The following is a 15,832-nucleotide window of genomic DNA, read 5'->3' on the forward strand; positions in this document are numbered from 1 at the left end:
GTATCTTATGGTTGCCATACAGAGAAAGAAATCTGGTTACCCATTTATGTCTACTGTTCAATAAGCTTACACCACACATGCGCCTACTCTCAGCTTTCTTGGCCTTTTTAAAGATGTAAATATGTACCATATGTTATAATGTAAGTTGCTTTTACGTTTCTAAGTTGTTTACACCACTGCAGAAATGAAATCTGGACTATAGTCTAGAAATTAAATCAGGCTGCTTAGTTAAGCAACAGCTCTGTCTTCCTGTTAGAATCCCCCTAACACCCCTCCTCCAAACACACACAACCCTACCTTTCCCTAACACAGTAACATGAAACACAACAAAATGTTTTAAGTGTACATCATACATTTATTACCAACAACCCTCTCAACTCCAAAATTGGGCACAGGGATTAAAAATAAAAATTCATTGCACTACTTAGTAAAGCATTACTAGTAACTTTCATAAAAAATGTACAAACTTTGTTAAAAATTTATCAAGCCTTCAAATGATTTGGTTACAGATATTTATAATACGTACATTTAAAACTATGTTAACTGATACAATGGAATATGATTTGAGAAAATGACTCAGCAAATGATTCCAAAATACACCCCTGTAAGCTTTCATAATCTGAAACAAACAGCAAAATGAGGTAACCAAATGTACCAACAGGGGGAGAATAGCTTTCTAATGAAGGCCTAAAGATATCTGTGAAAAATATTCTCATAAATTGAGTTAGTAGATCTCATTCAAAATATTGTAAGAGGCCCAAATTTAAGAATCTTAACAAATCACATTTCAGAGTATATAAAATCTAAATATGCTTTCACATTTTCCAGATTTTGCTCAAAAAAATTCAGGACAGAAAATCCTAATGAGATCTCAATACCTGGAGGCCTTTTTTTCTGTTTTGTTCTGTTGGGGGGGGGTCACACACAAAAAAATCAAAGATGGTATCTCATGCAAAGGAAAACAAAAAACACAGCAGAGTCAAGATGGTAAAGCCAGTATTGTTTTAGGAAGAAAGAGGAAGAAGGCAACAAACCAACATCTGCCTGCTATCTGGTGCATCACCCACGGTCACAACAGCTGGGTACCAATCAACTGTTCTTTCTCTTCTGCTAGTCACAAAGTTGCTCTGTGGCTAGTCTGAGCTGGTTCAGAACACATGCATGTATGCTCCTAATACGCAATAAAACCACTTAATAAGCAAGTCTGCACACATCTCTAAGAGCCCCATGCAAAGAAAAGACATTCCCAAAGAGAGATCAGTCACAAGAGTGCAACAATCAATTCAGGATTTTACCAAAATAGACCCTGCTGCCTCCTACATTGCCAACTGCCTCTCAAAATTTATTGGAAAAGGAGTATTATGACAAGAATTCATCGTCAGAGGGAAGGAAGAAAGAGCTACTTTTCCTAGTCATTAGTACAATGTGCCTTGTTAATTAGGTATCTATATAAATTAGAAAAAGTGCTTTACTTGCATGCTTCAATAAAATGAATACTGAGTGTAGTAGTGTTATGTTAGATCTGTACAGATATAAATTTTTTACAGCTATATAAAAGAGTCTATGTATAAGATGGGCTTTTGCCATTTTAAACATGATTTTTTAATTAAAAAAAATAAAGATTAAACTATACGTGATTTATAATGTAGCTGATTATTATGCCAACAATTTTGGTCGTTAACAACTTTATTCATCAGGAATCGGTGGGGGATATGTTAATGATTTAAAAGTAACATGTACATTTTACCACTGTTTAGATGTATTTCTGATGCACTGACAAATACAGGGGCAAAGAGAAAGGATGCAAAATCCTTCCTGTATGACTAGACAGAGGCAACAGTGTCTGGAAAAGGGCAAAATTGTGCTTCTGTGTGAATTGACTTTACTGAACTCTGAGCTGTGAGAGCTTATAGAGTCTTCAAGGGAAGGCAAGTAGCATGGCAGTAACAAGTAGTTAATACTGTCCGAGTAGAAAACTGACACAGAGCCAACTGAAAGTTGAGTGAGGCTGGCAGCAAGTCATCACAGTCCTGACTGGAATTACGTAGCTTGTGCTACTGCAAACAGCAATGACATCAACTGCAGGAAGAGGCAGACAATGCTGAACACACGAGAAGAAGGAGAGAGGAACCAAACGTGGCTGCAAAGAGCAAAGATGACTGAACAATCTGAATTACGCTCAGTGAACCTATAAAAACCCCACACAGCTATGTATTATTTTCAGATCAACTAAATGAAGGTCAATTCCTGTTTTACAGCATTATTTTTATACAAAATCAAATCTGCATTTATACTGCAAGTATTCTGGACACCTGTTATATTAAACTTTTTCTCATTCAAACAAAAAGTAAAAAGCAAGAAAACATCAAAGCACATCGGGTCTAAGGAACTCGAGCTGTCACAGCACTTGATCCATCCTGGAAATGAGGGTTTCAATGAGAAGCACATTTACTGAGGGAAGAACTAGACAACTTTCAGGATTGGAGCTAGGCAGGTGAGTTAATAGAAACAGAAATATAATTTTCTTAAAGCAATTTAGTTGCCTATGGGAGGAGCCTGAACAAAGAACACGTATCAGAAGTCAAGCTGAGTTAACAGATTTTGTTCTGGTGGAAGTAGAGGAGGTGAGACTTCATGGGACCAGTGGTATTCTTAGAAATATATTACTCAAATATCTTCAGAATAGACTACAAATCTAAACATTAAAAAAACAAACAAAAAAACCCCACAAGTACTTCATGTAAGAAGTAAAGGAAATGTAAAGGAAAAAAACAAGAGTATCAACATTCAAATCTTTGATTGAAATGCTAATATTGCTAACTGATGATGAATGATATTGCACCTTCTTTTTGGAAACAGCAAGTTGGAGATTTAAAAAATTTTTTCAAAACAGAATCAAAAAATCAGGTTTATGGAGTTAGAATCTGTTACACTGTTTTCCTTAAGTGACCCACCTGGGATCACCAACAAAGGGAAGGTGACAGCTGCCTGAAGCAAAGGAAGAAGGCTTTTCTCATTCCATTCATTGGGAGGAAAAGGGATGAGTATTCAATGCTTATAATTGATGCACCCTTAGCAATCAGTGTGCAACAGCAAACACAAGGGAAAAAACCAGTGTACAGTACTAGTGCTGTTTAAATAACACACCAGATTATACATTGCAGCATAATTAAAACTACACACACATTCTTGGTACATGCTGGTATATAGGATCTCATACACACATTAGCTACCATGCCCTCACACAAGTAGTTGCACACACTCTCTCACACACACAGATACATTTATCACCAACAATCATACGATGCACTCACTTCCACTCACAGTTTCTGAAGGCTCTATATAAGGTAGATTGCTATATCATCTGGAGCTACCACTTTTTATAAAAGCACATGCTAAAAGATCACGTCCACTGTAATCTTGCAGCAACACTCGGAATGATCACACAAAAACCAGGGAATGTTAGTGCACACACAAAATTAAGCTAAAGAAAAAGTCTTTGGAGTTCCAATCACACAGTTAGTATAACAATCCCATAATTGTGAAGACTAATTGTAAGCTTTTATAGTTGATTAAGTCACACAGTGCAAAGAAAGGTCCATTGACCCTTTTGGTAAAGGGAGGGCTGGAAGCCACACAGATTAAGTTCAATGGATAGTCCGTATATACATGTGATGAGGAACACCCAAACTAAATTTGTGCTCTTAGGTTGGTCATTCTGAATCCCGATGCACTTCTGAAGCATCAGCTCGGCAAATTGGGCAAGTACGATTTGCCTAAAACATAAAAGAAAATACTTGTCTGAATTTTTACTTATACAATGAAACATATTAAGAGCAACAGAACTATTTTTACTTTCCATATTAGTTTTTATATTCTTTGTTCCTTTAAGTTATAAGGTAATCATTTAATCTATCTTTTAAAAAATACTCCACAAACCTCAAAGACTTATTAATAACCTAAGAATAATTTTTAGTAGGTCTGTTTTAACATATTGACAAGATTACCCATCACCAGTTCAGGCAAATATAATAACTGGCTTAAAACTCCATCTCAACAAACAGCACTGCCATTTACGGTGTTGCTAAAACCAGAAACACAGGCATCATCATGTGCTCTCTTACTTTCTATAACCCATTTTTTCATCAAATACTCTCATTTCTACATGATGAGAGCTCTCAAATCAAGTCCTCGTCTCATCCCGTTTCCACTAATTGTTCCCCATCTGACCCAGACATCCTTATTCCATCTCCCTGTCTCTCAGAAATCATCTCTATTCCATTCTTCAAACAGTGGCCTTGGTCTTGTAAAACATCTCCCACACTGCTTCCAGAACCAAGTCCAAACTCCCACATACTTCACAGTGACTTCATAACAAGCTGGCCCTGCTTTTCTCTCTGAACCCTCTTCTCTTGCCACTCCTCATGCTCTAGGCACCAGCCACACGGAACCTGTGGTTTTCTGATCATTCTCTGTTCTCACACATCAGGGCTATGCATATGTAATAACTTTCTTTTTCTAAAAACTTAAGATGCTTTGCCTTTAGGATCCCATTTGGGCTAAACTGGGTATCCTTAATCTGTGCTCATACAGAGGACTGATTTGATTTTAACTCATCTGTCTTCCTCACTAAACCGTGAAGTTATCTAACTCAGTATTATCATCTCCTACTCCAAATAATCAAACAAACCATAAAGTTGACTAAATTATTTTACTGCATCATATTTTTATTCTACTATTATAAAAAAGAGAAAATAAGAAGACCCTGAAATAATTTCACCCTGGCATAACAACTGTTAGAATTCATGTGCTTTGCCCACCCCCCAATCTACAAACGAGAATATGGTCAGAATTACATAAAAGCACTAGAGGTTTATTTCCCAGTAAATATCTCACAAAGAAGCTCCAGTGAGGTCCTCTTTTCAACTCCTTAGAGGAAACTGGCCTTGTAAGTTCAGATCTGATCCTTATCTACCATGAGAAAGTCAGGACATATTGATTATCAAGGACAGAAAACTCATTTTCAGATTTTGCACAATCACTCCCACATTGATGACTGTAGTTAATGTCTACTGACAGTTGAAAAACTTTAAAAATATACTAATTTCTACTGGTCTTTTATCTTTATTTGCAGATATCATACTGAAAGCTGTGTTTCAATTATGTCTCCCTAATCTCCCCCCACTAAACTATGAACTTATTCTATGTGAAACTATGGTCAATAAAAAAGAAAACTAAAGGTTATTCTCTTCAGATACCATCACTTTACCTTAAGCCATTTGTCGACACACTTGGCATGGAACTCGTGGTTACAGGGTAAAACTCTAAGTAGCTGCCTTGACTCAAAATCACACATGCATACTACGCACCTAAAAAAAGCAAAAAGATTGTTTAACCATAAAGCCAAGTGGTTTCTATTTTCTTACAACCATCTAAGCCTACAAAACCAGTTACCATCTCACTTATCAGAATATCATTTAAATTTTAAGGTAAAACAATCTATTAATACCGTGAAAAAAAAAGCATGATGTTAAGACATTTAGTAAGAGTGTTCTGCTTTACTGAATGAGAGATCAAGAAAATTTCTGGTTTAAAACCCACACCAGTCTTAATACTGAAAATACTATTATATTAAACAAACGGTATTGGAACAACTGGGTACCTATATGCAAAAGAATGAAGTTGGGCCCCTACCTCACAAAATATATGAAAATTAACTCAAAAATGAATCAAAAGCCTAAAGATGAGAGCTGAAAACTATTAAACTCTTACAAGAAAAGCAGGAGTAAATCTTCATGACTTTGAAACAGGCAATGGTTTCTTAGAGGTGATACCAAAAACACAAGAAACAACAACAAAAAGTAGATAAACTGAACTTCATAAAAACAAACAAACAAAAAATGCTTCAAAAGACACCATTTTAGAAGGTGAAAAGACAACTAACTCACAGAATGGAGACATTTTTGAAAATCATATATCTCATAAAGGACCTGTATATAATACATAAATAACTTCTACAACTCAATAAACAACCCAATTTAAAAATGGGCAAAGAATGTGAATAGACATTTCTCCAAAGATACATATATATATGCAATAAGCACAGTAAAAGAGCTCAGCATCATTAGGCACTTGGGAAATGGAAATCAAAACCTCAATGCTGTATCACTGCACTCCCACTAGGATGGCTAGGGTCAAAAGACAGACAGTAACAAGCATTGGTAAGGATGTGGAGAAACGGGGACTTCTATACATTGCTGGTGGGAATGTAAAATGGTGTGGCCACTTAGGAATGAAATGATACAAGCTACAACATGATGGACCTTAGAAACAATATGCTAAGAGAAAGACGCCAGGCCCAAAAGACCATATATTGTATAGTCCCATTTATGTGAAATGTCTAGCATAGGCAAATCTATAGAGATAAAAGTAAATTAGGGAGGGTATAGGGGCTGTGCTGGGGTGGAGAGGGTTAGGGAGAAATGGGGAGTGGCTGCTAACAGGTAAGGGGTTGATTTTGAGGGTGATAAAAATGGTGTAAATTTGGCTGTGATGACGGTTGCAAAACCCTAAAAATATACTAAAAACCACTGGATTGTACACTTTAAATGTGAATTGTATCTCAGAGTTGCTATAAAAAAAGATACCATAATAAGCAGAATCTTTAGGTATAACCCTCAAATTTTATAGGTATCATCAGACTTTTCAATCTAATACAAAACATTCTAGAGTTTGAATTAAACACCATAAAATTTCTAGGCAACCTAAAAATCCAGAACAGCACTGTCCACTAAACTTTCTGAGGTGACAAGAAATGTTCTACATCTCTTTCTCAGATGTAGCATCACTGGTAGTGCAACCAAAAATTTTAACTTTAACTAGCCCCATGTGACTAGCAGTCACCTTACTGGACAGCATAGGCCTAGAATATGAAACAGTCATCATTTATCTTTATCAAGTTATTTTTGACTCTTAAGTTTTTATTTCATAAAGGTGGAAGAGGAAATTTAACACAGAATGATGTCAGAAAAATGTACTTACAAAGTCTGTTCTGACTGGTGATTGTTAGGATTGAACCGGTAAGACGGAAGTTGCTCGATATCTGCTTTAGTCAGTCCTCGAGGCTTGGCCTCTCCCAGTCGTTCTGCTAGGTTTAACAGGGCCTATAAAGGGAATGGGAGACATATCTGCATCTTTCTTTAAATTTTCTATTTCAATATATATATTTTTAAAATTACCTTTATTATGGAAAAAATTTAAATATATACAAAAGTAGAGAAACAGTATAAAGAACTTCCATATGCCCATTACCCAGGCTCAACAATTCATGACTAATTTTATCTATTCCTTGTCCCCTGCACTTCCTATAAATTGACAGATTTTACTATTTCCATCATAAGGCTCAGCATGGCTAGTTGTTATGTGAGCACTGATGGAACACTGCTTAGATCCATTAATTTATTAAAGATGGCAAAATGGTAATATCCTATCATTCTTTCTTCATTTATTAGACATACTTTTTCTTTTTTAACATTTTTTATTGAGTTTAGTCATTTTACAATGTTGTGTCAAAATCCAGTGTAGAGCACAATTTTTCAGTTATACATGAACATATATTCATTGTTATTAGACATAGATACTTCTATATTGGTCAACTGACTTATAAAACTGTACTCAGAAGTATAATTTATATAAAATAGGTAAGATCAATGAGTTCATTTTTTTCTTTTATTTTTTGAAGTATCACTATGAACTCATGGGTTTTAACATAGTTAATATGTTTCAACATATTACAGCTATCTCTTATCTGATTTTATGTAAGTACCTCCTTTCTCCCAGTTTTCAATGGCTCTAATTACTCATTTGCTTTATTCTACAACCAGGTAGCCATTTGCATGCTGCTTTCCCCTCTGCCCCCGCTTTTAAAGGCTGCCACAAGTTTAAGAGAACAGGTGACAAACAAATGATGATGGACGAGAGGAACAAATTTAATTTCCCATAATCTCAAAAATCAGTGCTGTGACAGCTGTGTGTTTTAATATGATGCTGCTGCAATAATGCTTTTGGTACAGCTTTATTTGGAGAACTGGGTTATTTAAAATAAACTGCTCCCCTCTTCACCATGCATGCCCTTAAGTCTTTCTAAATGCTAGAATAGATGGTAAATTATTAAATTTAATTGATGATTACAATTAGCTATAAAATTCAGATAAAATTTGTGATATAGCTGATATATATCTTTTATACTTCTGTTTTATATTCTATAGGACACTCAGGTCAACTAATAGAATTTATGACAATTATATTGAATAAAACATGTTCACTAAGCTCTTACTGGATGGAAAAGGTAATGATAATTGAACCCTCAACAAATCTACATGATCTAGCAGCAAGACAACTGAAGGCAGGACATGATTAGTATGTCAGGTTTTATAAGACATTTAAGAGCACAATGGAGGGAAAGACTCATTTAGACCTGGGAATGAAGGTTTTCATTTGAATTTTCACAGAGGTAGCAGTTTTTCAGCTGGGTCTTGAAAGACGGCCATGTGCAGGAAGGGGGAAAGTTCTTAGGCAGAAGGGTCAAGAGGGGTAAAGGCACTTAGGCAAGAATGTATAGGGTAGACTCAAAAAATGGTAAGTACTCTGGACTAGGGAGTGTACACTACGAGATAAAATCAGAAAAGCAAGTAAGACTTTCCTGATTGGATTAAAGTGCAACTTTGCAGAAGATCAAACAGAGTCATCCCCAAATACAATTTAGAAAGGGATTCCAATGCCAAAGACAAAATATTTTGTATACTGGAATTCTATCAGTTTTTTCCACTGATATGTATATAATCTGTTTAACAAAGAGCTGTCTTTTTCAGCTACATGACTTATGACTTAATTTTCAGTACCAAAAATGCCTAAAGGATAACCAGTTCCTTTTCTTACTGCTCTGTACAAAACTAAGACAGTGTAGAAACAAAATCAAAAACTTAACTTCGCCCCTTTCTTAATAAATGTGGGAATAGAATCCAAAGTACACTGCAGTGTGATGGTATATGCAGAAAGAAAGCAACATAATAGCATTTTGAAAACTACAAAAGGATATAGCATTTGGCCTTGTCTCTTCCATATGCATTTAAAAAAAAAGGAGAAAAGCGCTGTAAGATTATGTTTGTATGTTAGTTTCTCCTCCCTGTTCCCAGGTTCAATTCACCTTAAAAAACAAACAGAAAACCTGTTTCAGTATTCATGTTGTATAAATAGACTGAGTGAGGCTGGGGTAAGCAGGAGACACCAGACAGCACCAAAACAAAGTCACATAGGCATCCACATTCAACATATCCAAATCCAACCCTTAAAACCGCCCCATTCCTAACCTCAAATAATGTAACAATGTCACCACCACCTACATTAGATGTCATCTACTTGCTCTGTCACCTTTGATTCTGCCTTCTTCACAAGCTATTGCAGTCCTTATTTACACAGCATCTTCTCTTACAACTCTTCTAGTCACACCCCTGACACTACCATAAACCATTCAGTGGTCAAATCCTGTTGACTCTAGTGTTGAAATGTCTTTCAAGATGTACTCTGTTCTATTTGCAGTTCCCACAGAACAGAACTTACATAATTTTATAATTTATTGGCTGATAGATTACCCTGCCACCACCTTCCAACCACTCCCATTTATTCCTTCATGCCACTTACTAGCAGAGTTCTGGCTCTTTAAGGTAGCAATCTGATACCATAAGCACCAAAACATTTAGTGGCTCCTTCCTCCAACAATATTCAAAATTATGTCCATTTTTCTCTAGCAGGGCAAGAACAGGGCACTCAAAGACAATCAGCTGAATCTTTCAATCATATCTCCATTTTCTCCCGCTCACTTGAGCCAGACTGTATGTTGTTCCTCATCAATATCCACCATTTCCCTACTTCAACCTTAGGCATGAAAAAGCCTTCCTATCCTTCAAGAACTGGCTGTAACACTTCTACTGCCACAAAATCTCTTCAGAATATCCAATCATAATTCACCATTTTCTCACTGACATCCTTTCATAGGAACTGTATGTAATTCTAATAGAGCACCGAAGTCCATCTCATGATTGTAACTGTGGTACACCCCGAAACAGCTTTAAGGATGCTCAACACTTTTTCTGGACATTTTTATATCTTGAAATGTACAATGGATTTACCTAGCAAATGTTTAATTAAATGAATGAGTTGAGTAGCACAATATTTTTATGCTTATGAAACTCCCCAAATTAATCCACAGGTTCACCTACTAACCTCGTAATTTTCTACTTCTCCATCTTCCACATCCAATTCAAAGCTGAAAGTTGGGCCCACTGCAGGTGGCACTGGAAGCATTGATCTGCAGTGAAAACAACCAACACAAGTGTTAACACATTATTTCAATGAACAGGAGAAGAACAAGGCCAGTGCTACTGTGATAAAGAATGGTCAATGCTGATCAGTGACAACCCTCTAAAGAAACTGACTTCACTAGTAAAAACCAGACAACAGTATAAAAAACCATGAAACAACAGGGATGAATTTAACAAAACAGGTGCAAGACTTGTATAATGAAAACTGTAAAAATACTGCCAGGATAAATTTTAAAAGATGAATAAATAGAAAAATACACTGTGTAAGTAGACTAGAATATTCAATATTGTTAAAAATGTCAATTCTCTTCCAAAACTCATCTACAGATTTCACATAATCATTACCAAAATCCCAGCAAGCTATTTTTTTTAGTAGAAACTGACTCATTGATTTTGAAATTTATATGGAAATAAAATCATTTTAAGAACAAAGTTGGGAGACTTATACCATCTAATTTTAAGGTTTCTAATATAGCTATAATTATCAAAACAGTGTGATATAGGCACATGGCCCTCTGGAATAAAGACAATGTTCCCTAGCCTTCCTAAAAGGTAGTTATTTTATAGACATGAGACTAAATTCTGGTCAGTGGAATGTAGGCAGGAGTAATACATGCAAATTCTAGGAAGTATCCTTGAGAGGAAGCAGGTAGGCAGAGAGATCCATTTTCATTTTTGTTAGCTGGAATGTGGACGTGATGGCTAGCACCCGAGGAGCCATCTTAGATCATGAGGAGGAAGTTATAAAATTCTGAGGATGGTAGAACCATTCCTCAGTTACAGAGGTAACAAACCATCCTTGAATTGCTTACTTCTAGAGTTTATCACATGAGAAAGAAATAAAGAACTATCATATTTAACCCATGGGTGTTTTTGTTACAAACTTAATCCTAACAGTATTTCTAAGGCACAGAAATAACTTTTCTTTCTCTCTTCTTTTGAGAAGCAGCAGCATCAAATGCTAGATAATCAGAGGTTGGCAAGTAACGTCAGCTGTAAAAGAGGCAAAATTTTAAACTTTTCTACCTTTTGATTTGTTAAACCTATCTTCCAGCTCACAAATTTTCTGTCTCCCCACATGTCTCCTTTGTTCTCGTTCTTGTGTTTCTTTCACCCTTAAACAGTCCCCCACACCAAACCTTTAACATAAAATACAAACAAGCATCTAACACACTCTAAATTATATACCACATAGAAACGTTCATAAAGGAAAGAGAATCTCAAGGGAGCCAAAATTCAGAACTCATTAAAATATGAAAGACAGAACTTACAACACATATGGTAGTAAGCTGGGATGATAAGGGGGAGGTGGTATTGGCTGCTGGGATCGATATCTACTACGTCCTGTGAGCCTCCGAGGCATAAATGGAGGATAAGGCTGTAGAGGAAAAATGTTCAAACAATTTAAGATTATTTTACCTTCACAACATTTAAGTTGTTGAAAAAAGTCTCTTCTTTTTTTAAAAACCTAGATATTTACTGTTCAAGTAGTATTTAATATTTCTTAAATGTTAATATAAACACAACAGTTTAAAACACTTAGATTTCTAAATACAGTTTTCCAACTGACTGCAAGAATACATTTAATTATTTTTTTTTATTTTTGGGGAGGAGGTAATCAGGTATTTATTTATTTGTTTATTTTTAATGGAGTACTGGGGATTGAACCCAGGACCTTGTGCATGTTAGGCATGCACTTTACCACTAAGCTATACATTACCTCCCAAGAATACATTTAAAATTCTAAACACGTAGAGTTATATTAAAACAGGACTCAAAATAGTAAGTTATCAAGGCAAGTAATAAACTAATAATAGTGAATGAAAACTTACTACTCCGAAGGAAACTTCCTGATGCAAAGGATCATGTGTTAAGAACTGCAAAGGAGCTGATGGAGGTAATGTTGGAGGATGGGCTGATGGAGGGTAAGTGAAACCTCCCACTGGAAGATGTTCTCCTAAGAGTTCCACTTCATTTTCTATCCTTTGCAGAGGCTGAGGGGGAGAAAAAGCAAACTAATATACTTTCAGTGTTTAGACAAACTGTGTTTTATAACAATAAAAATTTAAAAAACCACAAAGAAGTCTTTAAGGTCATGTACTTCTTGATGTTCACATCAATCTAAATTCACACACATGGACATACAGCCTATAGTAAAATCTTATTGCCTTTAATTGAACTTCAATAAGAAAGTCTCTGAAACATGTTATTAAACATTTCCACTATCCACTAAAGGATACATTTCTTTTACTATTTGAACTTCTCTTAAAATGAGAGGAGGAAAGACAAAAAAAATCATGTAGTAATAAGCCAATTACATGAAAGTAAAAACTTTTGTTAGTCATGGCACTGACAGGATTTTCAGACACTTTAACAGATGAAATAAAACATGGTATGTATTACAAATCAGAACTAGGCCTAAAGGGGATAGGATACAGCAGGCAGTATGCTGTAGGAGAACCTTGTGGGCTTTGGCACTAGACAGGTGCTTGGTGTTGCCACTCATGAGCCATGTGGCTTTTATACAAACTACTTAATCTGAACTTCAATTTTGTCATCTATAGAACTGACATGTTCATAGACTACTTCAAAAGTGTGTTGTGAACACTGAGACGATATACAAAAAGCACACAGTGCTATGCAAAGCACCTAGCACATGCTGTCTTTTGTAGTTTAAAAAGTATCTTAAGATATAATTCACTTACTATAAAATTCACCTTGTTAAGTGATGCAATTCAATGGGATTTTCATTTTAGTACATTCACAAGAGTTGGGCAACCATCATCACTATCTAATAATATCCCCTTGTTTTCCCCAAGCCCTGGACAACCACTAATCTAGCTTCCATTTCTATAGATTTTCTTATTCTGAACATTTCATGTATATGGAATCATGTAATACGTGGTCCTTATATCTGACTTTTTTTTATTTAGCATGTTTCCAAGGTTCATCCATCTTGTAAGTTTGTGTATCAGTACTGCATTCCTTTTTATAGTTAATCAATTATACAGACATACCATGCTTTATTTATCCATTCACCAGTTAATGGACATCGTGACCGTTTTCACTTTTTGGCTATTAGGAATAATGCTGCTATGAACATCTGTGTACGCATTTTTGTGCTGATGTATTCAATTTGATTCTCTTGGGAACGTGTATTCTTAAATGTTAGTCTAACTTCTTCCCAGTTAGAGAACAGCAACACATTATTCAAATTCAAGTAACTGCTAACACTTTAATTTGGAAACTTATGTACACTTGAGAGAAATCACACCTGCTGACACTATGACAACACAAGTGAGCCTAAGTTCTGATTTGGCTATGTGACTGGACCTTTTAAAGAATTCCAAATTTAGATATAAGTGATGGCTACATTTAGTTTTACCCTTGGAATTCCCAGGTACTGGAAGCTAAGGAACATCCTGGCATGAATCCTGTCCCGAGTCTAATAGAAGATTTTCTTGTAGAAGTAGCTTTAACTTTTCAGATAGCCAAACTTGTCATATAACTGGCTTCTGTAATTTTCAGGAGAGCAGCCAGGTAAGCTCACCTCTCAACTCTGCTTGAGACTAAGCATGGTGCATAAATCCTAAGGAAAGGATAGTTAGGCTCAGAGTAACAGTCTAGTTCAGTAAGAAAGGAACAGTAAGAGTTCCTTTCACAGGGCCATTTCCCCTCCACTTCCACTCTAACCATTTCCATATGCTCTTTGTCCTATTCTCCCTTTTTTAAACTGAAGTACACTGTTACAATGTATCAATTTCTGGTGTATAGCACAATGTCCCAGTCATGCATACACACACACACACATTTATTTTCATATTCTTTTTTATTAAAGATTGCTACAAGATATTGAGTAGTTCCCTGAGCTACACAGGAGAAATTTGTTCTTTATCTATTTTTATATCTAGTGGTCAACATCTGCAAATCTCTAACTCCCAAATTTATCTCTTCCCATCCCCTTTCCCTGGTAACTATAAGACTGTTTACTATGTCTGTGAGTCTTTCTATTTTGTAGATGAGTTCATTAATGTCCTCTTATTTTTTTTTTTTGGATTCCACATGAGTGATATCATATGGTATTTTTCTTTCTCTTTCTGGTTTACTTCATTTAGAATGATGATCTCCAGGTCCATTGATGCTGCTGCAAATGGCATTATTTTATTTTTTTTTTTACAGCTGAATAATATTCCATTGTATAAATATACCACAACTTCTCTATCCAGTCATCTGTCGATGGACATTTAGGCTGCGTCCATGTTTTGGGTATTGTATATAGTGCTGCTATTCTCCCTTAATGCCTGATGGTTCAGATGTTCAACTTGGACTGTGCCCTTCCTTAGACACTGCTTACCTCCTCCAGCCCCCTGAAATAATATGCCTCTCAGCTATATTCCAGCCCTAGGACAGAGTTAACTATGTTAGTAGACTATCTCATCTACTTTTCATCAGGACATACTGAAAAAAACAACTGAGGTTCAGAGGTTCACTTTACTTGCCTATATGAATACAAATATTATTCTAACAGGTAGAAACAATTTTATAATATTTTCATTTTCCATTTTAGAAACATGCAAAAGGAAAAAGAAGAACTTTATTTTTCTTCAGATTTACTTCTCAAAGGATTACAGATACAAAGGAATAAAATTTAAACTAGATCAAATAGAAAGATGTTCAGCACAGTGAATGAAAAAAAAATTTTTAATTTAAGTGACATACAAAATAACTAGGAAAACTTAAGAAGCCAAGATAATTCTACCTAGAGAATGTCTGTATTAATTTGTATGTGTGGGGACTCTAATTCATTTAAGAACCAGAAGAATGGCTAAGTTATAGCTTTTAAATGGTAACAACTTAATCTACTAAATTAATCTGCCTTTTGGGTCTAAAAATTCTGTGAAAATTAAAGTCATAAGAGCAGAGATACCTACCGATCGTGACTGCTGTGTCTGGAAAGGGACAAACTGGCCCGGAGGTGGCAAATGAGGAGGATGATGGGGAGAAAGGTGAGGAGGATGTAAAAGAAATGGATCGCTAGAAATAAGGGGTGGGAATGCAGCATATGGTACTGGTAAATGCTGAACTGAACATGCCTGAAGCATCTGAAAGAGAAATCATTTTTTTGTTAGAAGTCTCCAAATATATAATTAATTTTAAAACATTACAGTGAGATTGAAATGTTACTGTATACCCCTCCCAAAATCATACCAAAATATTATAAACCTATACTAACAATGAAATACTAGTGTATTTTTGCATCTACTAGTAAAATAATGGTAACTAGTAATTTTTCTGTGTTTTTATATAGTTCTTACAAATCAGTCTAAACACCTAACTTTTACTTTAGCCTTTGTAACACCTATGAAGCGGGAGGAAAGTACTGCGTAAAAGAGGAATCTCACTTGGTTTAAAATACAGCAGATATTACAACTTTCCAAGAAGCTCTCCTTTTC

General features: G+C 35.5%; 1 protein-coding gene across 9 annotated transcripts in view; it reads right to left on the bottom strand.

The window, feature by feature from the left end:
- Positions 1 to 334: 334 nt before the first annotated feature.
- Positions 335 to 15,832, bottom strand: part of RNF38 (ring finger protein 38) — a 113,037-nt gene continuing 97,539 nt past the window's right edge. For 8 of the 9 annotated variants that reach the window (XM_074361837.1, XM_074361836.1, XM_074361835.1 and 5 more), the window contains 7 exons: positions 15,311 to 15,481; positions 12,212 to 12,373; positions 11,651 to 11,757; positions 10,282 to 10,366; positions 7,042 to 7,163; positions 5,270 to 5,369; positions 335 to 3,776 (listed from right to left, as the gene is read on the bottom strand). In XM_074361837.1, the coding sequence (XP_074217938.1) occupies positions 3,714 to 3,776; positions 5,270 to 5,369; positions 7,042 to 7,163; positions 10,282 to 10,366; positions 11,651 to 11,757; positions 12,212 to 12,373; positions 15,311 to 15,481 (810 nt within the window). In that variant the 3' untranslated portion in view covers positions 335 to 3,713. The other variant, XM_074361838.1, reaches the window with a different exon arrangement.

Source organism: Camelus bactrianus, chromosome 4 (assembly GCF_048773025.1).
Source record: "Camelus bactrianus isolate YW-2024 breed Bactrian camel chromosome 4, ASM4877302v1, whole genome shotgun sequence".
NCBI classification, from domain to species: domain Eukaryota; kingdom Metazoa; phylum Chordata; class Mammalia; order Artiodactyla; family Camelidae; genus Camelus; species Camelus bactrianus.